The sequence below is a fragment of the Enhydra lutris genome, unplaced genomic scaffold (assembly GCF_002288905.1).
Source record: "Enhydra lutris kenyoni isolate GAN:26980312 unplaced genomic scaffold, ASM228890v2 scaffoldscaffold12, whole genome shotgun sequence".
Taxonomy (NCBI): domain Eukaryota; kingdom Metazoa; phylum Chordata; class Mammalia; order Carnivora; family Mustelidae; genus Enhydra; species Enhydra lutris.
Window position 1 is genome coordinate 55,707,402 of NW_019154096.1, and position 22,547 is coordinate 55,729,948.

Consider the following 22,547-nt stretch of genomic DNA (forward strand, 5'->3'; position numbering starts at 1 on the left):
GGGGGGGGGGGGGGGGGGGGGGGGGGGGGGGGGGGGGTGTGGTGGTGAGAGCTGCGGAAAGCAGGAAAGTGCTACCAAAACAGAAGTATCCACAGCACTGCGATAACTACTTCCCCAGGGCAAGGCCCTCCGGAAAACAGAAACCTACAGCCCAGGCAGGACGTGGAAAGGGAGGAGAGAAGGGGGAGGGGATGGTTCTGCAGAGGAAAAGAGCTATTATTGCTCCATCACCCCTTTCCAGCTCACACTGATTCACAGGAGGAAGTGCCTAACCCTGCCACACCTCAGCCCTGGCCTGCTGCCCAGGAAGAGCCGCTCTCTACTCCATGGACACAGGGGGCCAACCCGGAGCCTCCCAGGGGGAATGGGAGGGGTGGGGGAGGCACGTGAAGGGGAGCTGCCCAGCACGGGCTTCTCCAACCTCACCAGGCCTTTCCACATAGGAGGAGGTGGTCTGCACTCACCTGTACACAGATCAGAATACCCTTTTCAAAAGTTACCTGGGGTGCCTGGCTTGCTCCGTGAGTAGAGAATGCACCTTTGATCTCAGGGTAGTGAGTTCAAGCCCCACCCTGGGTGTAGTACTTAAAAAATAAAACAAAAACCCCAACACAAAACTGGAGAGCTCGGCTGGTTCAGCTGGTGAAGCATGTGACTCTTGATCTCAGGGTTGTGAGTTCAAGCTCCATAATGGGTGCAAGAGTTTCTTTTTAAAAAATATTTTATTGGGGCGCCTGGGTGGCTCAATGGGTTGAAGCCTCTGCCTTCGGCTCAGGTCATGGTCTCAGGGTCCTAGGATTGAGTCCCGAGTCAGGGGGCTCTCTGCTCAGCAGGGAGCCTACTTCCCTTCCTCTCTCTCTGCCTGCCTCTCTGCCTACTTGTGATCTCTGTCAAATAAATAAATAAAATCTTAAAAAAATATTTTATTTACTCATTCGTCAGAGAGAGAGAGCGCACACAAGCAGAGGGGAGAGGCAGACAGAGGGAGAAGCAGGCTATCGCTGAGCAAGGAGCCTGACGACTTGCTCACGACTTGGTCCCAGGACCCTGGAATCATGACCTGAGCTGAAGGCAGACGCTTAACTGACTAAGCTACCCAGGCGTCCCTTGGGTGTAGAGATTACTTAAAAATAAAAATTTAAAAACCCCAAACTTAAAAGTTACTCAAATAGTATTTAAAACATATCTTAATTAAAAAAAAAAACAACTCTCTAAAATGGGGACTCACTATAGTAAATCAACATTAAGAAAATGTCCTATTAAGGAACGCTTCCCCTCAAGAATCATGTCTGTAAATAGTGAGACTTCTCAGTTTCCTCAGAATTTTTATCTGCCTCTAGGAGAATCACTCGTGACTGAAGCCACATCTCCACTGCTAACATCAGTGGTCAGGAGGAAGCCCACTTTCACTGAAAGCATGGCTCCTCTGATAATCAAAAGTAGGTAGCAAGAGGTGAACCTTCGACTCCGGAAGTATGAAGCAAGCAAGCACTTGTACCCCTGGTGGGAATGTCCATGAGTATGGCCTTCTGGGAGGTCAGTCAGACTGTGCTGACCAGATGATTAAAGGTACATGCCCTCTGCTCTGGCAATTCCTCTTTTAAGAGCCAGTCTTACAGAAACGCTTACATGAATTCACAAAGATCGCCACAGCAACACTATCTGTGTGAGCAAAACCCAGAATCAGCATCGATGTCCACCAGAAAGAAGTGGTTACAAGTGTGGGGCAAGAACCCATAAGAAAGAGTGCCATGTGACGTCGAACGGACTGAGGAAGATTAGTAAGTACTGACATGGAAGGACGCCAGGGATGTACTATTCTGGTAACCCACCCCCCAAAACTTCCAGGCATTACTGAGAGCAGTGGTTCTCAACTGTCTCAGGGGATACTTGGCGATGTCCTGAGACAATTTTTGGTTGTCACAAGCGGGGGGCTGCTACTGCTGTTTAGTGAATGAAGGCCAGGGATGCTGTAAGACATCCTACAACGCAAAGGAAAGCCACTCACAGCCAGGCACCATCTGGCCCAGTATTAAGGTCAAGAAGTCCCAATTTGCAGGATAAGCACATTTTTCTCAAAAAAGCCACATCAGCATCTATATGTGTACATTTTGTAAATGTACAGGTAAGTGTCTAGAAGGACATGCTGTTAAAAATGGTAGCTGGTGGGGAGCAGGGGGAGGCCCCTGGGTGGCTCAGGGGGTTAAACTTTTGGTTTTGGCTCAGGTGGTGATCTCCCGGGCATGGGATCGAGCACCACGTTGGGCTCTGTGCCCAATGCGAAGTCTCCTTCAGATTCTTTCTCCCTCCCCCTGTCCCCCCTTGTGCTCTCTAAAATACATAAATAACATCTTTAAAAAGAAATGGCACCTTGGGGAAAGAGAAGGGCTGACTTTCACTCCTTATTTTATGAACCTCCTTAATGATTTTTAAAAACAGTAAACAGGTATTCCTAATGAATGAATATAGTCGTGATCAAAGCTATGAAGGAAAACGGGGTGCCCATTGGGTGGCTCAGTGGGTTAAGCCTCTGCCTTCGGCTCAGGTCATGGTCTCAGGGTCCTGGGATCAAGCCCTGCATCGGGCTCTCTGCTCAGCGAGGAGCCTGCTTCCCCCTCTCTCTCTCTGCCTGCCTCTCTGCCTACTTGTGATCTTTCTGTCAAATAAATAAATAAAATCTTTAAAAAAAAATGTCAAAAAAAAAATCTATGAAGGAAAACAATAAAGTTGCAGGTCTCTTACATAGTATAGCTTATCAAAACCATCATCTTTCTGGAAAACAAATCCTTTTTCCTGCAGCAGCTGTATTGCATTCTTAAATATGCTATGAATTGCCTTGGACGTGCTGTCATTCTTAGCATCCCCCTGTAGGAAAAGGAAAAAGAAAAAAAAGAAAAGAAGTTAAGTCCCGTCTTACAGCATCTAAGAGTAACTCGCTGGACCAACTGGTTTATGAATTCACCCAACAGGCTTCTGATCTGCTGAGTCAAAACCATCCAGGTGTGTGGCCTGGCAGGATGGTATTTAAGCAGGACTGGGAAGTTTGCTTGGGTCAGATCGTGCTTGATAACCGTTCCATACTGTAGTTGTCCTTTTGTTCGATTTTACCCTATGAAATGGAAAATCAAGAGGATAAAAGAACATAATCTTTGAACTGGAGTATGTACTTTCTATGTCTTGAACATTTAAAATTACTTCTATTTCCATGTTGGTTTTGGTTGAATTGATTCCTAAACAAACAGATAATCTTCTTTTTATTATTCAGAGCCAAAACACTACATACATAGTAGCTCGGTTTTTTTCATTAAAACTATGGCTATATATAATCTCTTCCTAAGGACATCAGAGAATTTTACACACATTGAAATTAGTTGGGGATTCTTGGATGTACGATATTTGAAGTAGTCTCTTTATTTTAAATGGAGGCAGTTCCTAAAGTATAGATCCTTTCCCTCTTTGATTAGGTTTATTCCAAGATATCTTATGGTTTTTGGTGCTCTTACAAATGGGATCGATTCTCTAATTTCTCTTCCTACAGTTTCATTGCTAGTGTATAAAAAAGCAATTGATTTCTGTGCATTGATTTTTATCCTGCCACATTACTGAATCGCCATGGTTTCACTTATTTGTGGAACATAAGGAAGAGAATGGAGGACATAGGAGAAGGAAGGGGAAAATGAAGGGGTGGAATCAGATGGGGGAGAAGAACCATGAGAGAATATGGGCTCTGGGAAACAAACTGAGGGTTTCAGAAGGGAGGGGAGTGTGGGGATGGGTGAGCCCGGTGATGGATATTAAGGAGGGCACGGATTGCATGGAGCACAGGGTGTTGTACGTAAACAATGAATCATGGAACACTACGTCAAAAACTAATGACGTGCTGTATGGTGACTAACATAACTCAATTAAAATAAATAAATAAATAAATAAATAAATGGAGGCAGCCATTGGGAGACCTGTCTGTCCCAGGTGCATCCATGGGGCTGAAGGCAGGGGGGTGCCAGGCCGCATGGAAAGAACCTCTGCAGCTCTCAGTTTTCTGTCTCCTCGTTATCAGTATTTCTCTAGGACACAGGTTTACCCAGAGCTACCACTCCATCCTATTTCTTGCTCCCGAGGAAGCCAGGCCTTCAGCTGTGTCCAGCCATGGTTCACAAAACTGTAAGCTTACCGAGCTGGGGGCTTTGTTTCAACTTGGCCACCTCCTCCCTGGCACACAGTGGGTAACTCATAGTCTTATTAGTCTGCATAATGAAGGGGAGGTGAATGCCCCCGTTATAGAGGCGGTATTCTTTTTACTATTCCATTGGGGGCTTTCAGTCCATTCCTGAAACAAACTGGTGAACGACTGTCGTTCAAGGTACAGACCCATTTTTAATGTGACAGAAATTCTCTGAGATGCTTAGAAGATGAGAGCACCGAAGGAACAAGGTAAAGCTTCTAAAAAAGCATTTGAAGGCAAGGTCCTACCCCTAATGAAGAAGGCTGATGAAGGGACGCCTGAATGGCTCAGTGGGTTAAGCGTCTACCTTAGGCTCAGGTCATGATCTCAGGGTCCTGGGACTGAGTCCCCCATCCGGCCCCCTATGCTTCTTCCTCTGCCCCTCCTCCCACTTGTTTTCTCTCTCATAAATAAATAAAATCTTAAAAAAAAAAAAAAAAAGAATGCTGATGAAAGCTATCTGAGGCAGTACCCACAGATGCTGAAAGAGAGAACTTGCTTGTCATTTGCCAATGACATTTCCAGCAAGTGACAGGGAAAGGAAAGAAACTCCCAAATGGCTTCAAGCATTGATAACCACATCTCTAAAGAAACCCTCTTTGAAGAAGACTTTCAAAGAGGCACTGTTTGTTTGTTTGTTTCTTTTAAGATTTTATTTATTTATTCGACAGTGAGAGAGAGAGACAGTGAGAGCAGGAACACAAGCAGGGGGAGTGAGAGAGGGAGAGCAGGCTTCCCACTGAGTAGGGAGCCCGATGTGGGACTAGATCCCGGGATCCTGGGATCACGACCTGAGCCAAAGGTAGCTGCTTAACTGACTGAGCCACCCAGATGCCCCCAAAGAGGCATTGTTTTAATCTAATGGATCCTAGTGATGTTTCAAAAACACGCTCCCCTGGCCTGAAGAGGATAGTCTAACACTCTCAATTAATAAAAAGTCAACAAGCTGGGGCACCTGGTTACTAGAACGTTAAAGGCCTGAAAGTTGACAAACATTCCCAGTTATGACAACATCTGATCTCTGAAGGCAGAATAAGGCCAAAACTATGTGATGACTCCCCCGGGGCAGAAAATCTCTGTGAGTTTGTTTAGAATAAACAACTCACCCAGCAGTTCTCGGTCACACACAGCCTTGTATTCTGGGGGCTTCAAGGAAAGCTGTATTTATTAGGGGAAGCACAATCAACCCAAAATAGACTCCCTCATGAAACAGTTACGGCTACTTAATCTTCGTCATTCTAAGGAATTCATCTTTTTAGTCCATTTACTATCACGATCCTAAGGGTCAAGTTTATTATGGCTCTTACCAAGATAGAAATATATTGGAGACTAAAAATGATTGTTGCATGATTACTGCCATCATTAGAAAGGACTCCTGGTTATCCCCAGACCACACAAAAGCTCAGTTCCTCCTCCCAGATTTCTGTAAGCTCAGGCAGCAGAAAGTGTGCTAGGTCTGTGAGATCTGAAGCAGTTTCAGCTGTGAACAAGGACCCAACAGAAGAGGCTCTGTGAATATAAACAGTGTGTGAAACTTCCTTTCCAAAAACATTTGCCTCGGCTGACCTCAGAACACAGCTCCCTAGTGGTTCTAACGCCACAGTCTCAGGGGGCAAGGCCTCCAATCATCTCTGCTAGCCAGTAGTTTGACCTGGCCTGGGATTTGTGTCCTTGTCTTTTTCTAAAGACAAGGCTCATGCGATTCAGGAAACCGAAACTGCACAGAGACAGAAAGTGTGACTGGCGGATCATGTTAAGCCCGAGCGGGCCTCTCCGAGCCGCAGGTCAGGAACTGGGTGGATCTCTGAAATATATATATAGTCTTCATTCTCAAACACACTCCACATTTATCCAGCTGTCAAAGAAACAATGGTTTTGCAAGGTCTGCTTATCAAGTTTCTGGATTTGCTGAGAAGGGCCACTACGGAAAAAGAAAAGGGGGCGGGGGACATTCAAACCTTCTCTCCCTTGGCCTCTAAACTGTATAACACGATCACAACGATTTTTTGTGAAGCTTTCATCTGTATGACAACAGAAAGTGCCAGAGGATCTAGGGTTTCACAATCATTGTAAAGCATCCTTCGTCTCCTAGGCTCTATTAAGCAGAATTCAACTTAATGACGCTGACCTCCCCAACCAGAGTCATGTGAGGGAGTAATTCATAACTGATGGAAAAGAGTTTCCAAAGACAAAACAAAGTGCCACATTCATATCTCTTTAAACATACATGACGGGCAGATGTAAGTTTCTGCTCTATGCATTTTCAGAAAGATATCACGCCAGAAGTTCCCTATGGTTGTTTTGAATGGAGAAGCCTTGAGAGAATCCTTGGCCCTGACAGAAAAGCGGGTTCACAGGAAGAATGCGGTCTTTGCTAAGCTTCAGTTTCTTTCCAAACAGGCCGACAGAGTGGTCAGAAGTGCTATGGGGCTAACTTGGCGGTGAGCCGCCTCTGGATGACTACATGAGAGAAAGGCTAATCTTGTGGACGGTGGCCAGCTAGAGGGCCCCGGCCGCGAAGGAGCGAGCGGCGGTGTCGCAGAAGGCAGCAGCCAGTCCGGGCCCTCCCCACCGGGGCGTCCCTGACACGCTATCCCGGTCTCTGCAAATGACATCGCGGGTCACCGGGCCCACAGCCTGCGGCCAAGATAATTAGGTTCGTGAATGAAACTGAGAAGCAGCGGCCGTGGCCTAGGAGGTCAGGATGAGGACCCAGTATCTGTTCCACCAGAATCACGAGGATAACTTATGTTACCTAACAAGGTGTTCACGGCAGCTCTGCTGGCAGTGACAAAAGACCGGAAAACTTCTAAACAGTCCAGAAATGGAGAGAGTGGTTAAATAAATTATGGTACATGTAACAAGAGATCATTATAGTGGCAAATCTGTATGAATGGCTAGGAAAGGCTAAGACAAGCCATTCAGTGAAAAGCTAGGTACAGATCAGAGTTTAGCTTGCTACCGACTGTGTAAAAAGAAGGTGGGGGGATATAATCACTCCTAGTTTATAAACGCACAGACTCTCTCTGGAAGGATATTCATGAGGCTAGTAATGGTGCTTATCTCTGGGGGAAGGGGGTATGAGGGAGGATGGGAAGGAAACTTTAACTAGATACCTTCGGAGACTATTTAAATTTTTAAAAACTACTCATTCCTTCAACCAACAAATAATCAAGAACTTAGTTTATGGCAGCCCTGTTCTGGGCCATGGTTCTAGAGAGTGAAGACAAGATAAGGAAGACCTCTGCTCTTGTAAAATTTAAATTCTGGCAGAGGAACAGGCAAACAAACATGTAAATACCAGTGATATCCTGAGATATGAAAACAGGGTGATAACACAGTGAGGAAGCAGGTGGCTATCACAGCAAATGGGGGGAGGGCAAGAAGGTGACATTTCAGCAGAGATAAAAAAAAAATAAATAAAAATAAATGGTGTCACAACAACAAAAAACCTGAGAATCGCAATGAAAGGGAAAGCCTAAAACCAAAGTTTCAAATAACTCTTAATTACAACTGAATAAACACCAAACAACTTAAGTTCACCTGTAACATGAGGGGGGAAAAGGGATAGCTCTTTTCCAGAGGAGTAAGAAATTACTTGATTGTTTCTAGAAATTTTTCTTATAAACCAGACTGAATACAGCTTGGTCTTTATATAAATCCTAAAAGATAACCTTATTTTGATGGAGAGAGAGCAAGTTATTAAAAACTTTGGTTCAAGAATCATCTTGCTAGGGCTCCTGGGAGGCTCAGTGGGTTGAGCAACTGCCTTCAGCTCAGGTCATGATCCCAGGGTCCCGGGATCAAGCCCTGCGTCAGGCTCCGGGCTCAGCAGGGAGCCTGCTTCTCCCTCTCCCTCTTCCCCTCCTCCTGTTTGTGTTTATTCTCTGTGTCAAATAAATAAATAGAATCTTTTAAAAAAAATCATCTTGCTGAATAAATAATCTTGGAAAGAAAATTGCCTCTTCTCATTTATCTCCTGCTTCTGAGATTAAACACCCATCTCATAAATACTAAGGAACAGTATGAACCTTAAACTACTTTCTCCCCCTCCCCAAAGATAAAGTTTACTGAGATTAAGTGAAGAGGGCAAAAGGGCAGGTACATTCTCATTTCAAATTCTTAGTGGTCAGTGACCTTTCCAGAAGAGACACATGGACTAGCACCAGTGACCTTTCCAGAAGAGACACATGGACTAGCACCAGAACTTCTATGCCCTGGTCTACCCTCTGAGTGTCCATGCCACAGTCATGTTCGCCCACACCCTTGAGCTGCACATACGGGACAGAGGACCTGAATTCTCACATGGGCATGCGTGCTGCACCTACCTGCTCAGGGCCGGCACTGTGAATCACAGGCTGATTGGCAAGGGACATCAGAGACTCCACAATTTCCAATTCCTGCTGATAAAAGGTTTGCACTTTGTTCTCCACAAGGAATTCTTTGGCTCTTTCACTCAGCAAACACGTGAGATTGGCAAGGTCCAAGGCACCTGGATCACTGCTGGGGGAAAGTTTTGAAAAGCCCTGCAGAAAACTATCACCTTTGCTTCTTTTTAAAACAGAAATTTGGCTGGGACATGTGACACTATATTGATGTTTGTTTGATTGCCTGAAGTACAGCTGACACCCACTTTTAAATTAAGGTGTACAACACAGCAACTGACAAGTCTATACTACGCTACGTTCACAAGCGCGGGTACCATCTGTCACCATACAGAGCTATTACAGTACTGCTGACTGTATTCCCTGTGCTGTATCTTTTATTCCTACAACATATTCATTCTATACCTAGAAACCCGTATCTACTTTCCTTCACCCATTTTGTCCATCCCCCACCCCACACATTCCTCTCCTTTGATGGACGCTTAGCTTGTTTCCATATCTTGACCTCTGTTTATAAGGCTGCAATAAACATGGGGGTGTTTTTGTTTTCTTTGGGTAAATATCCAGTAGTAGAATTACTGGATCATATGGCATTTCTATTTTTAATTTTTTTTTTAAACCGATTTTTAAACTTTCCCCCATTGTATATTTTTGCCTCCTTTGTTAGAGATTGAGCACATAAATGTGGATTCATTTCTGGGCTCTCTATTCTGTTCCACTGACCTATGTGTCTAGTTTTGTGTCAGTACCATACTTGTTTTGATTACCGTGGCTGTGTAGTATATCTTGAAATCTGGGATTGTGATACCTTAAGCTTTGTTCTTCATTCTCAAGATTGCTTTGGTTATTTGGGTCTTCTGTGGTTCAATACAAATTCTAAGATTATTTGTTCTAGTTCTTTGAAAAATGCTGTTGGTATTTTGATAAGGATTGCATTGAATCCATAGATTGCTTTGGGCAGTATGGACCTTTTAACAATACTAATTCTTCCAATCCATGAGCATGGAGTATCTTTCCATTTGTGTCACCTTCAATTTTTTCATCAATGTTTTATAGTTTTCAGAGTACAGGTCTTCTACCTCCTTGGTTAAGTTTTTACCATGAATGACTGTTGGGTTTTATCAAATGCCTTTTCTGCATCTACTGAAATGATCATGTGACTCTCATGCTTTGTTTTATTAATGTGGTGTCTCATGTTGATTGATTTGTGGATATTAAACGATCCATGCATTCCCAGAATAAATCCCACGTGATCATGGCGAATGATCCTTTTAGTGCATTGTTAATGCAGTTTGCTGGTATTTTGTTGAGGATTTTCCATGTTCATCAGGGATATGGGCCTGTAGTTGTCTATTTTTATAGCGTGTCTGTCTGGTTTCAGTGTCAGGGTAATGCCTGCGGCACAGAATGTATTTGGAAACTTTCCTTTCCCTTCTATTTTCTGGAATAATTCGAGGAGAATAGGTATTAACTCTTTTTTTAAATGTTAGATAGAATTCACCTGTGAAGCCATCTGGTCCTAGACTTTTGTGTTTTGGGAGTGTTCTGACCACTGATTCAAATTCATTACTGGTAATCAGTCTGTTCAATAATAACGCTTGTTTCTGACATAAAGGGCAGTCGTACAGTCAGTACTGTGCAGTCGTTTAAAAGGATGAGGCAGGACTCTAGGAACTATAATATTCATGAGAAATTCTGAAAAAAAGTCAAGCTGCAGAATGGTATATAAAGTATGTTCCCATTTGTATTAAAAAGCAAATGACAACCTAAAAAGACATGGGTGAATATTCATGCTTGTATACGCACAGAAGAAAAATGTCTAAAAGGATACACCTCAACCTACGAATGGTGGCAACCTCTGGGAAATGGTACTGAGGCAGGAAAATGGGGAGCTTCCACTCTTACTTTCCACAGGTTTAGAGTTTGGGGTTTTTTTAACATACATTTTTTGAATATGTAACGTATGTATGTTTAAAAAAATTAAAGTGGCGGTGGAGGGCGTGGTGCCTGGGTGGCTCAGTCGGCTAAGTGGCTGACTCCTGCTTTTGGCTCAGGTCGTGATCTGGTGGTCGTGAGACAGAGCCCTGCGTCAGGCTCTGTGCTCAGTGCAGAGTCTGCTCAAGGTTCTCTCCTCCTCTCCCACGCCTTCAGCCCCTCCCCATCCACCCCCAGCTCCATGCACTCTTTCTCCCTCAAAATAAAATCTTAGAAAAAAAATTAAAGGGTACACAGTGAAGTCTCCTTTCTAAACTTTTTTCAGTTCTACCCGTAGGAAGAAGCTATTACCGGTTTTCTGGCAGCTCTCAGAGTTCTCTGATGCAGACACTAACGAGTATACATATATTCTTAGTCCTCCTGCTCCCCCACCACACAAGAAAGTAAAATCAGTCCGGGTTGGGAATGACGGGTATCATTTTTTACAGTTTTTTGTTAGAATGTGTCAGAGAGTAGTATTTTGATTTTGAGGTTCCAGGGCAGTTTTCTTTTGGTTTCTTGCCTTGGGGGCTCATTGAGCTTCCTGGATCTGGGCATTTATATAGTTTTCAGCAAACTTGGAAAAACTTTATCCGTTATTTCTTCAAATACATTTTCTCTGCTCCCTGCACTCCTTCAGGGACTCCCTATTACACACACATTTTCCTCACAAGAACCTTAGAATATCTGTACTATTACTATCTCCACCTTGCAGGTAAGAAAATGAAGGAATATGGGGAGTAAGTGGACTTGCTCGTAGCCCCACCATGAGTGTGGACCCTTCAGGATTTGAACCCCGGCCCACCCCAGCATCTGGGCGCCCACTACTTGGCCTTACTGCCATCATCACATCTTCAGCAGGGAGAGGCCACAGCTTACCTTTCTTGCTCTAGGGCTGGGCTGCGGAAAGGCTGGTCGTAAACCTTCCTGTAGATACGGGGCAGCTCCAGCATTCTCGAGATTTGAATGTTGCACACGGGATCATCCACTTTATCTAACAAGCCATGGGGGAAAACATGCCATAGAAATACAATGAGATCAGCTCTTTCTCACGTCCAAACTGCTGCTAGGCACCTAGTGGGTCACCCTTCCTCCAGGTGCCCAAGGAGCATACATTCTAGATGCACATTTAGTGTGGGTCCCAGTCATCTTTTGAGAGGGAATGCAATGCCCTCAGCATCATAGGCTTGTCCAGCAGCAGACTGGAACCAGGGAAAGCACATTCCCTTATTCACCCATCTGCTACAATGGCGAACAATGGGGGTCATCCGTGGGATTTCCAACCCAAGTCAGCCAGAGCCCTGCAAAATGTATCACTCAGAGGATGTGGGACTATCGTATTTCTGATGAGCTCTTTTCCTTCAAAGTTAATGGACTCAGCAGTGTTCAAGAAATCTCTAACATTTTAAAGAATATGAACATTGTACCCAACGTGGACTGCCACTTCAAACTTCAAAGTACTTTAAAAGCTGATGCGGCCCAAATAAATTTGCCGGGTATATATAATACATCATTAGTTTTCTTCCCCAATTTCTAGTCACTGCTCTTCAAAATAAAGTTAAGAAATGCTGCTTTTCTAAAGAAAGCCTGTTATGAAATAAAATTTCCTCCAGTAAAGAGTTACTTTTTTTTTTTAAATCTGAACTTTTCCACCATTTGACTTTTAGCAAACCCAGAGTTTACTGGACATACACCCAGAACATCAACCAGTTTGGCAGAGATTACGTGCTTACAGTAAGTAGTGACACGAATCTCTCGTTCTTCTCTGTATGTGTGGACATAACCTCTGATCTGGACAATGTCCCCAATTTCGATCTTTGTCTTCTGCTCAATGGTATCTTGCAGCTTCTTAAGCTGTGAGGTTAAGTTCAGCGCCCCTAGTGTTGCGGTAGCTGTAGTTGCTAGGACCAGAAAAGAAGAGACAAAAGCATAACACGATCACTGCACCACATGTGTGAGATGGTGTTGGGTCATTCTCCTTCTGATGAGCCGCTCTACTGTAAGAAACCTGCACACCCTTCTGAAATTCTCTGCTGAACACAGGCCTAAGCTGTTAACTATTCGAAAGTAGGATAATGGGAATGGAGTCTAGGAGGCCTGATAACCCAAGTAAGAAAGTTCTGGCAGGGCTCCAACATGTTCTCCCCTGCTCCTACATTGCCAGTGCCCTCAAAGGGCTCTATGTGGTCCTAAGCTGAATTCCTAGGATTCATCTGGGTTTGGTAGAAACAGCGCTCAACAACCCTTTCAAGTGTCTTTGCATGAAGACAAATCTGGCATAGGAGAAAAGGGGACCCAGGTCTCCATATGCAGTTCTGTTTATGGGGAAAGTGAATGTGCCTCAGGGTGATTTCCCACTTTGGTACCCAACACCCTAATCTCTTGCCTCTCATCTTTGTTGGGTCACTGGGTCACTGATCTTTCTCTCTCTCACATACACATTCTCACACCACTTAAAACCGTAAGTTTAAGCAACTTCATGGTGAAAATAATCCAATGCACATTCAATTCTAAGTAATTTCTATTACTTAAGTTTAATTTCAAATTGTATTAAATAGTAAGCACAGCCATGAATACTTGGGTACTATAGGCGCTGCTCTAAGGACTTTATAGTGGATCAGCACACCTAAACCTCACCACTACACCCATTCATTCTTGGCCTCATTTTATAGAGGACACTGAGTCACAGAGAGGTCAAGCAACTTGCACAAAGTAAAACAGCTAGCCAGCCGCAAAGCCACAGTTTGAATCCAGGCGGTTCCTGACTCCAGCCCCAACGTGCTTATTATTCTTTATTCTCTGCTGCCTGCCCCATGAGCATTCTCGCGTTTTCCAGTTACAGCTGGGGTGTGTAAACAATTCGACGTTCTGATTTTCTGCCTGGGCCAAGTTCAGATACACACGTGTATCTACAGAATCTATACAACTCAAGCACTTTAAAAAATCGTAGAGCACTGGCATGTTAACAAGCCACAGTTCGATGAGCTAGTCGTGTTAAATGTCCCATTCTCCCCTCTTTCTGTAATATTTTTTAAATTTTATTTATTTATTTGACAGAGAGAGAAATATCACGAGATATTTCAGAGAGAGAGAGGGGGGAGCAGGCTCCCGCTGAGCAGAGAGCCCGATGTGGGGCTCAATCCCAGGACCCTGAGATCGTGACCTGAGCTGAAGGCAGAGGCTTAACCAACTGAGCCACCCAGGCATCCCTGTAATTTTTTATTTTGGCTTTAATCACCAGCACCAGATGGGACTTAGAGGTCAGCACTTGGATAACGGAGTCAGACAGACTGGGTTGAAATCTCCACTCACCTCCTACCAGCTCTGAGACCGCGGGCAGGCTGTTAACCTCACTGCACCGGGGTTGCCTCAACTACGGGCTGTGGGTAACAACACAGTCCACCTTGCACACAGAACTGTTGCACATGATCTAAGTTAACCCTTACATCATGGGTTTGGCACAATGTCAGAGCCGCAGGAAATGGTCTATAAATGTCAGCTATTTGTAAAAAACAAGTAATGAAGCCCTCTAGACAAAATTGTGTGTTTTTCTTGGGGTCTTTTGTTGGGAATTACTGGACAGAAAAGTTAAAAACAGGTTCACAGTTCATTACATATTGTCAGAAGGTTTGCCAGAAAGAAACATTCCAACTGTTCTCTTTTTACAAGATGTGGCCAGCGATGTGCGCACACTTGTAGCTCCTACACTGGCTTGGATGTTTAGTACCTTAAAACATACATAATGATTCCATGATGTTTTATTTTTGCTTTTAAACTGGCTCTGTGTTTTTATAGAAGATGATCTGCTCTCTGTATTTCTTTACGTGTAAGAAATCATCTTACTCATTTCTATGTATCCTTCATGTCTTTTGAATATTTCATGTTAACTTCTGAAAAATTTTTAGGGAAGCTTTATCAGTTCTGCTAATTACATCCACTCCCCCCATTCCACTGCTTTTCTATGCTTTTTTATTTCATTTTACTACATAAAAGTTTGAAAAAAATGTTTAGTCTATCCTATTGTCACTGATGATACTTTTTGGTGCTTTAACAGCTAAGGATTTATCAGAGTTTAACATGTACACCCCCATACTTGCTGTGATAAATACACAACTCCATCTTCTTTGGGTTATGTCATGCAAGCTGGAAGATACGGATCACGGTCACCTCTTTTAAAAAATATTTTTATCTACCTGAGCCAACAACTTTTGTTAAATGCTCATGTATTTCCTGCTCTTGATTTATTTCTGGTCTGCCATACACTTAGTGTTCCTATAATGAATGAACAGATGTTCTATTAGCCTATTGATCACACTGTCTTTCTAATCTAACACAACTTAGATGACTGTGGCTTTGTAAAGTGCAAAGGCACTACTTTTCTTGTACCGCATCTACTCTATCCGGGGAAAGAGCAACCCAGGGAGTACGGGGCACTCTGTATCCAGTAACCAACACCTAGGAATCTAGACACTATCGGCACTAACGGTACTCAGCGTACCAGCTTTCTTCAAAAAACACCCAAGTGTTACTTTATAAAATGTTATTCCGTCTGTGTTCCTGTCCCATCCAGCCATCTTGTACTTGGGCTGAACTGAAAACACGTCATAATAAACGCTTCCTACAGCACTGCTGAAATGACCGGACAGGCGGCCAGTCTGAGAACGAGGCCCAGCTTTCATTTAAAGGGTGAGCCGAACTGCTGAAAGGATGGCTCGAGCTCTGTAATTTGGTGAACCTAATGAGATGGCTGGAGCCTGACCGGGCTGCATTTTAAGTAGTCTATTCCACGCTGGAAGAGAGCGCCCCCCCCCCACCCCCAAAGTTCTAGTATCAAGGGCCAAGCTTTCTTAATTTGTCTCACAAGCCAGTCCAAATGGTACATTCGACAGGACATTTATAGGAATTAATGGCCTATTCTCATACACCTTAACGGACTAGAACAAGATTTTGACTCAGACTAAATTCTGTTTAAAAAAAATTGTCTTCGTTGGCCACATTCCAGGGGAAAGCTTTTAAACTGAGGGCAATTAGATGAAAAGGAGAGAATGGGCTAGTCAGGAATAATTTTAAAATATCACTTTGTATGTAACATGATGAGAATCCTTTTTGGGCTTTCTCCTTGCGTTCTTATTCTCTCTTTTTATTCTCAAAGGAATTTCCAATTAAGGCTGCCCACCGTGACTGTTCATCTATTCATCTACTTACAAATCTTTTAAAAATCTCACTCTCAGTATTAGTAGCCATTTTATCTAAAAAATGACTAAATATAAGTTATATAGTATTCCTAAGGTCATTCTTTAAAAAAAAAAAAAAAAAAAAAGAGTTGATTTTGGAAATTAGAACAATGTCTAAAATAGGAATCAGCAAGCTACAGCCCCCCTGGGCCAGATCCACCCACAACCTGTTTTGGTAAATAAAGTTTTACTGTATGTACTGTGTGTGGCCACTTCTGTATCCCCATGGCAACGCCGGGTAATCAAGGTGCAGACCAGAGAGCCCACAACGCAGAAAACATTGTCTATCTGACCCTGTACAGAACAAGTCTGCTGCTCCATGGCCTGAAACAAGCACATATATTCAAACTACATGCTCTGATTGAAGGTTTTGACAACACTAAAACTCTAAGTCTGCGAATTGATTTTAATATCCTAGACACAGCTATATGAAAAGTCAAGAATCTGATTGTCTTATAGGTTTATTTCTTACCTCTGAAACAGCCGTATATAAACCTGTTGTCTTAATTTTTTTTAAAAGATTTTTATTTATTTAACACACAGAGAGAGATCACAAGTAGGCAGAGAGGCAGGCAGAGAGAGAGAGAGGGGGAAGCAGGCTCCCTGCTGAACAGAGAGCCCGATGCGGGGCTCAATCCCAGGACCCTGAGACCATGACCTGAGCTGAAGGCAGAGGCTTACCCCTCTGAGCCACCTGGGCGCCCCTTAATTTTTTTTTTTTTTTTTTTTAATCTACAAAGCATCTTAAGCAAAGCAGTGCCAATGATTAAGATGTTCCCAAATAAGGAAATGGAACACTGAAGTCATAGGAAACTGGTGGCCAAGTTGTAAATGTAAATACGTCCAAAAATTAAGTCAAGGGCCATTGCACTGGTCCGGACAGTCAAAGTAAGAAGCTGAGATCCTGGCAGGTAATGGCAAAGAGGAAAGACACCGTGTATCACCCAAGGAGATGGATACAGATGTTAGATAGAATAGCAGGCACTATTTCATGAATGACCCCAGTGTGTATGGCACTGCCCTGTGTGTGCTGCAAGACGGGAAGACAAGGTCCCAGTGGCTGTCGCTTCTCTAGAGCCAAAAATGATCATCAGTACTGTCCAATATATTTTTTTTAATTATGAACTTATCTGAAAAAACTCCCTAGGGCCTATTAAAATATACTCAAGGAATTCCAAATGCTGTTTCAGTTATAGTCAATGGGTTCAATATACAATTTTAAAGTTTCTTTCCAGAGCATCTGGGTGGCTGAGTTGGTTAAGTGACTGCCTTTGGCTCAGGTCATGATCCCAAGTTCCTGGGATGGAGCCTACATCAGGTTCCTTGCTCAGCAGGGAGTCTGCTTCTCCCTCTGCCCCTCTACCCCTGTTCCTGCTCGTGCTCTCTCTCTTTCTCTCACTCTCTCTCTTTCTCGAATAAACAAAATCTTTAAAAGCAATAAATTTAGTTTCTTTTCAGTTCATGTTACTCAATAGTTAACTTCAAAGGAATCCTATTTACCTTCTCATCAATCTTAGAATTTCTGGTATCCTTGAGATTTCAGAAAATCTGGATCATGGCAGCACAGATGTTAGTGGCAATCATGCAAAAGGAAAAATCTCCAAAACCTTCTTTGGTCAAGGGTTACATGTGGAACAAGGGGATTCTGAGCCGACTGGCAACTAGGCTAAAACACCTCGACTTCTGTGATAACGACCACGGTAAAAGGAAATGCTCCACCTCCCAGCAACCTGGTCCCACGGTGGCAGGCAGGCTCAGAAGGAAGTGAGCACCAAAGAGGAGACGGCAGAAAAAAACACAACTTGCTCTTCTGTGACATCAGTCGGCCGAGGGCCCAGAGCTCCGGGTTTAGTGCTTCAGGCTGATCCACAGAATTCACCAGAGGACAAATATGTAAACTTAGCCCTACAGCTGTTCTGATGAGCCCCCTTGAGTAAAAACCATTGGTTAGCTGGAAAGTAGAGGAGGGTGTCAAATGAAAGTACCTGATGAAGCCTCGTTATTGTTCGACTTTTTCCAGCAGATACAATTGATAACTCCAGTGCTGTCGTCCACTGCAAGAGAAGTGCAAAAGGGCATCGCGAGTGAATGAGCGGGTTGTCATCGCATTCAGCCATACCCCAAAATGCATCTTTCAATAGCCTGGTTGGGCAAACCCCTTGTGAAACTCTCCTTCTATTCTCAGAAGTAATGTCTGTGGGTACACCGACGGGAACTGCCTGTCTGCACGGCTCACTGTGATACGTGAGCATAAGGTAAACATTTCACTCATCCCGCCTTGGGGGTACTGATGATTCCTGTCCTCACCATCCTCAGGAGCTTAAGTACAGACATCTCCATGAATGCTAACATGCAAATTGGGCCTTGCCCTCCCACCCTGAAGCAAGAGTGCGCTGATATAGCCCATGGTAAGAAGACTCAGAGGGCAACCATCTCTCACCATCTACTCTTTCACGAGCTCCACAGCCTCCCAAGACAAAGCATCCCACTTCTCTTTATGAATGAGCTTCTGCCCAGTCCTTAATACTGCAGAGGACATAAGGAAAGCCAAGTATATTGCAGAAGACCAAAGTTTTGTTTTCATACTAGAACATAATTATACTTTAATCACATAAATAATTTTGGCTTATTTTATCCCTAGTGCAACACACACACACACACACACACGCACACACGCACACACACACACACAAAGAATTCCCATTGTACGTGGATTTATAACTGCAGAGGAACTGGAGATGTTTGGTATGAGAGGTGTTTTCTCTAATTTCTGAAAAACTCAAAAAAAGAGACCAGTGGTTTTTTAAAAAAATCATCAGCAAGACTGTTGTAAATGCACATGTAAAACAGAATATAAGGCAAATTTTTTTTTTAAAGATTTTATGTATTTATTTGACAGACAGAGATCACAAGCAGGCAGAGAGGCAGGCAGAGAGAGAGGAGGAAGCAGGCTCCCTGCTGAGCAGAGAGCCCGATGCAGGGCTCGATCCCAGGACCCAGAGATCATGACCTGAGCCGAAGGCAGCGGCCTAACCCACTGAGCCACCCAGGCGCCCCTGGGCAAATTTTTTTATTGCTGGTTTAAACCTGCACTGGAAGCAGAAGCCAAGAAAAATATTTCTTATACAAAAATAAATTCTAAATAGATTTTATTAAATCAAACAGGTAAACTTAAAAAGATAGGAAGAAAATATGGGTAAGTATGTTTGGACCTTGGGCTTATAGTTGGTTGGAAGAGACTTCTTTAACCAGACTTGAAGATCAGAACTCATTTTTAAAAGTCTGATATAGATGACCAACTAAAAATTAATACCCGGGGCGCCTGGGTGGCTCAGTGGGTTAAGCCTCTGCCTTTGGCTCAGGTTATGATCCCAGGGTCCTGGGATCGAGCCCCGCATCGGGCTCTCTGCTCAGCGGGGAGCCTGCTTCCCTTCCTCTCTCTGCCTGCGTCTCTGCCTACTTGTGATCTCTATCTGTCAAATAAATAAATACAATCTTTAAATAAATAAATAATAAAAATTTAATACCTTACAGCAATTTTCTGAATGACAGGGCTAGTGTCTTAATATATAAAGAGCTCACACAGGGGTGCCTGGGTGGATCACTCTGTTGAGCATCTGACTCTTGATTTTGGCTCAGGTCATAATCTCAGGGTTGTGAGATCAAGCCCCATGTCTGCACTCAGCACGGAGTCTGCTTGAGATTATCTCTCTCCCTCTGCACCCCCTTTCAAATAAATAAATAGATAGATAGATAGATAGATAGCTCGCTTATACAAATGAATAAGAAAAGATCAGAACCACCAGACAAAAAATGGCAAGGAGAAAGAATACATAATTTACAGAAGATATAAAAACAGCCAAATACACATGTGTCAGTACACTAAACTCATTAGTTACCAGAAAAAGAACAAACTTAAATAATTTCTCAACTATTAGAATGACAAACATTAAAAATACTGATATCCTCATATGCTGTTAGTGGGAATATAAATTTATATCAAATTTCTAAAGAGCAAGTTTGGAAACGTGTTGATTTTTTAAATGTACATACTCTTTGCCTGAGTGATTACTTCTAGAAATTTATCCTGAAGAGAAAAACAGAATACACACACAGATTTACACATCTTGTATAAGGCTGTTTGTTGCAACATTGTTTATAATATTGTTAGTTGGAGATAATCTAAATGCTTATAAATATGGAATTTGTTAAATAAATTACAGTGGCATACCATATAAAAATAGTTATAATGAAGATTTATGTTCACTGCTATTAAAAGATATCATGCTGGGGCGCCTGGGTGGCTCAGTGGGTTAAGCCGCTGCCTTCGGCTCAGATCATGATCCCAGGTCCTGGGTTCAAGCCCCACATCGGGCTTTCTGCTCAGCAGGGAGCCTGCTTCCTCCTCTCTCTCTGCCTGCCTCTCTGCCTACTTGTGATTTCTCTCTGTCAAATAAATAAATAAAATCTTAAAAAAAAAAAGATATCATGCTTCATTTTAAAAAAGAAATCTTATATATAATCTAATTTATGTAAAACATTAAGTAGTGTATTTTGACAGAAATGATTTTAAGACAGTGAAACGATAATAGCAGGGTTTTTCTGGAACATTGGAAAGGAACTCCACACTGAATGTACATCCTGATTATAAGCCTCATTTTGGAGATTTTAAGAGAAAGAAATATGCATAATAGTATAAGGAAATAAGACACATCTCTATTTCTCCAATATTAGGAACAAGTAAAAAACATTAGGAGGGACATTCACCCAAACAGTGACATTGTTTTTATCTTATTTATAGGGTTTCACATGACTTTTATGTACTTCAGGAAAAATTTCTCTAGTTTTAAATTTTATTTTATGATATGAGTGTCATTTTAAAATAAATCAATGAGGACATTCGGAGTTAAAAAACGACGACTATATGACACCTCTAGGGACACCACTTCTCTGGCCAGTGTAAAATCTTGGTTTATCATGTAAAGTAAAAACATGAGCACATGAACATTTGTTCTAGAAACTGTGAAGACACTAACAGTGCAGTCTCCCAGGATTTTAGGTATGAGCTTGAGTTGCTGCCAAGTGCTCTGCCAGGCACGGCCACCAAAGCCTTGGACTTTCTGGCCTGCAACATCTCCCAACAGGTGCTGGGAGCCGGCAGCCTGAGGTCTGGCTGCTGGAATGCCCCAGAAAGGGAGCATCCTTGCAGAGCTGCACAACATCCTCCCCGGTTGGGCAGCACCGCCGGGGCCGCTGGTCTTTTGTTTCAGCAATGGAATGAGTCAGTGGGAACAGGAAACACCCCCAGGACAGGACTATGGTGAGTCAGGTGGAGCAGGACCCAGGACAGCGAGGAGTGGCTGCCTGGCCAGTGGCCCAAGAGCCAAGCTGGCCCTGAGACAGCAGGGAGGCTCCAGCTCGCCCCTGAACAGGCCTCACAAGAACTAAACTTCTTTCTGCTCTCAATTACCCCAACCTTCAGGTGCTTTTTGTTTTCCCACAGACACATCTGCCCATTGCTTCTAACCTCTACCCTGAAGAGAACATTTATTGGGGAATAGTCATGCCTATCTCCTTAACATTTCTAGAATGGGAAAGGGGTTAAGTGAAGGTTTTAGGGCCAGGATGAAGATCCTCGAATAGCCTCTTTCATGTAACCTAAAAAACAATCAAAGACCAGAGGGGCTCTGTCGGGTCTCTCCCCACCCGACAAATAGCCGCACCTCCCAGTGCAGTGCCCCAGCATCCCTGAGACACAATGGGGAAGGTCAGAGTAAACATTGGCCGTATCAGGTGCTGGTCACCAGAGCCACTTTTAATTCTGGCGAAGCAGATGTTGTCACCATCAATGACCCCTTGGTTGACCTCAACAACATGGTCTACACACTCCAGCGTGATTCCAACACTGTAAGATCAATGGCACAGTTGAGGCTGAGAAGGGGAAACTTGTCATCAATGGAAAGCCCATCTCCACCTTCCAAAGTGAGATCTTGCCAACATCAAACGGGGTGAGCTGGTGCTGAGTCCATAGTGGAGTCTACTGGCGTCTTCACCACCATGAAGAAGCCTGGGGCTCAGCTGGAGTGTGGGGTCAAGAGGGTCATCATCTCTGTTTCTGCTGATGCCACCATGTTTGTGATGGGTGTGACCCATGAGAAGTGTGACAACTCCTTCAAGATTGTTAGCAATGCCTCCTGCACTATCCATGACAACTCCGGCATTGTGGAGGGACTCATGTCCACGGTCCATACCATCACTGCCACCTGGAAGATCAGAGACAGCCCCTCTGGGAAGCTGAGATGTGATAGCTGAAGGGCTGCCCAGGACACCATCCCTCCTTCTACTGATGCTGCCAAGGCTGTAGGCAAGGCTATCTCTGAGCTGAACAGGAAGCCCACTGGCACAGCCTTCCGTGTCCCCACCCTCAATGTGTCAGTTATGGATCTGACCTGCCGCCTGGAGAAAGCTGCCAAATACGAAGACGTCAAGAAGGTGGTGAAGCAAGCATCAGAGGGTCCCTTCAAGGGCACCTTGGGATACACTGGGGACCAAGTTGTGTCCTGCAACTTTCACAGTGACACCCACTCTCCCACCTTCAATGATGGGGCTGGCATTGCCCTCATCACCACTTTGTCAAGCTTATTTCCTGGTACAACAAGGATCCAGGGGGAGAGCCTTAAGGTCCACATGGCCTCCAAGGAATAAGGGCCCCCTGGACCACCAGCCCTAGTG

At 43.7% G+C, this 22,547-nt stretch overlaps 1 protein-coding gene across 4 annotated transcripts in view; it reads right to left on the minus strand.

Moving 5' to 3' along the window:
• Positions 1–22,547, minus strand: part of LOC111145169 (STN1, CST complex subunit) — a 44,398-nt gene that overhangs the window by 11,414 nt on the left and 10,437 nt on the right. For 2 of the 4 annotated variants that reach the window (XM_022499877.1, XM_022499875.1), the window contains exons 4-8: positions 17,801–17,869; positions 12,315–12,482; positions 11,461–11,575; positions 8,551–8,722; positions 2,743–2,865 (exon numbers count right to left, since the gene is read on the minus strand). In XM_022499877.1, the coding sequence (XP_022355585.1) occupies positions 2,743–2,865; positions 8,551–8,722; positions 11,461–11,575; positions 12,315–12,482; positions 17,801–17,869 (647 nt within the window). Of the gene's footprint in view, positions 1–2,742; positions 2,866–8,550; positions 8,726–11,460; positions 11,576–12,314; positions 12,483–17,800; positions 17,870–22,547 lie in introns of all 4 variants that reach the window. The other 2 variants (XM_022499876.1, XM_022499874.1) reach the window with 1 other exon arrangement.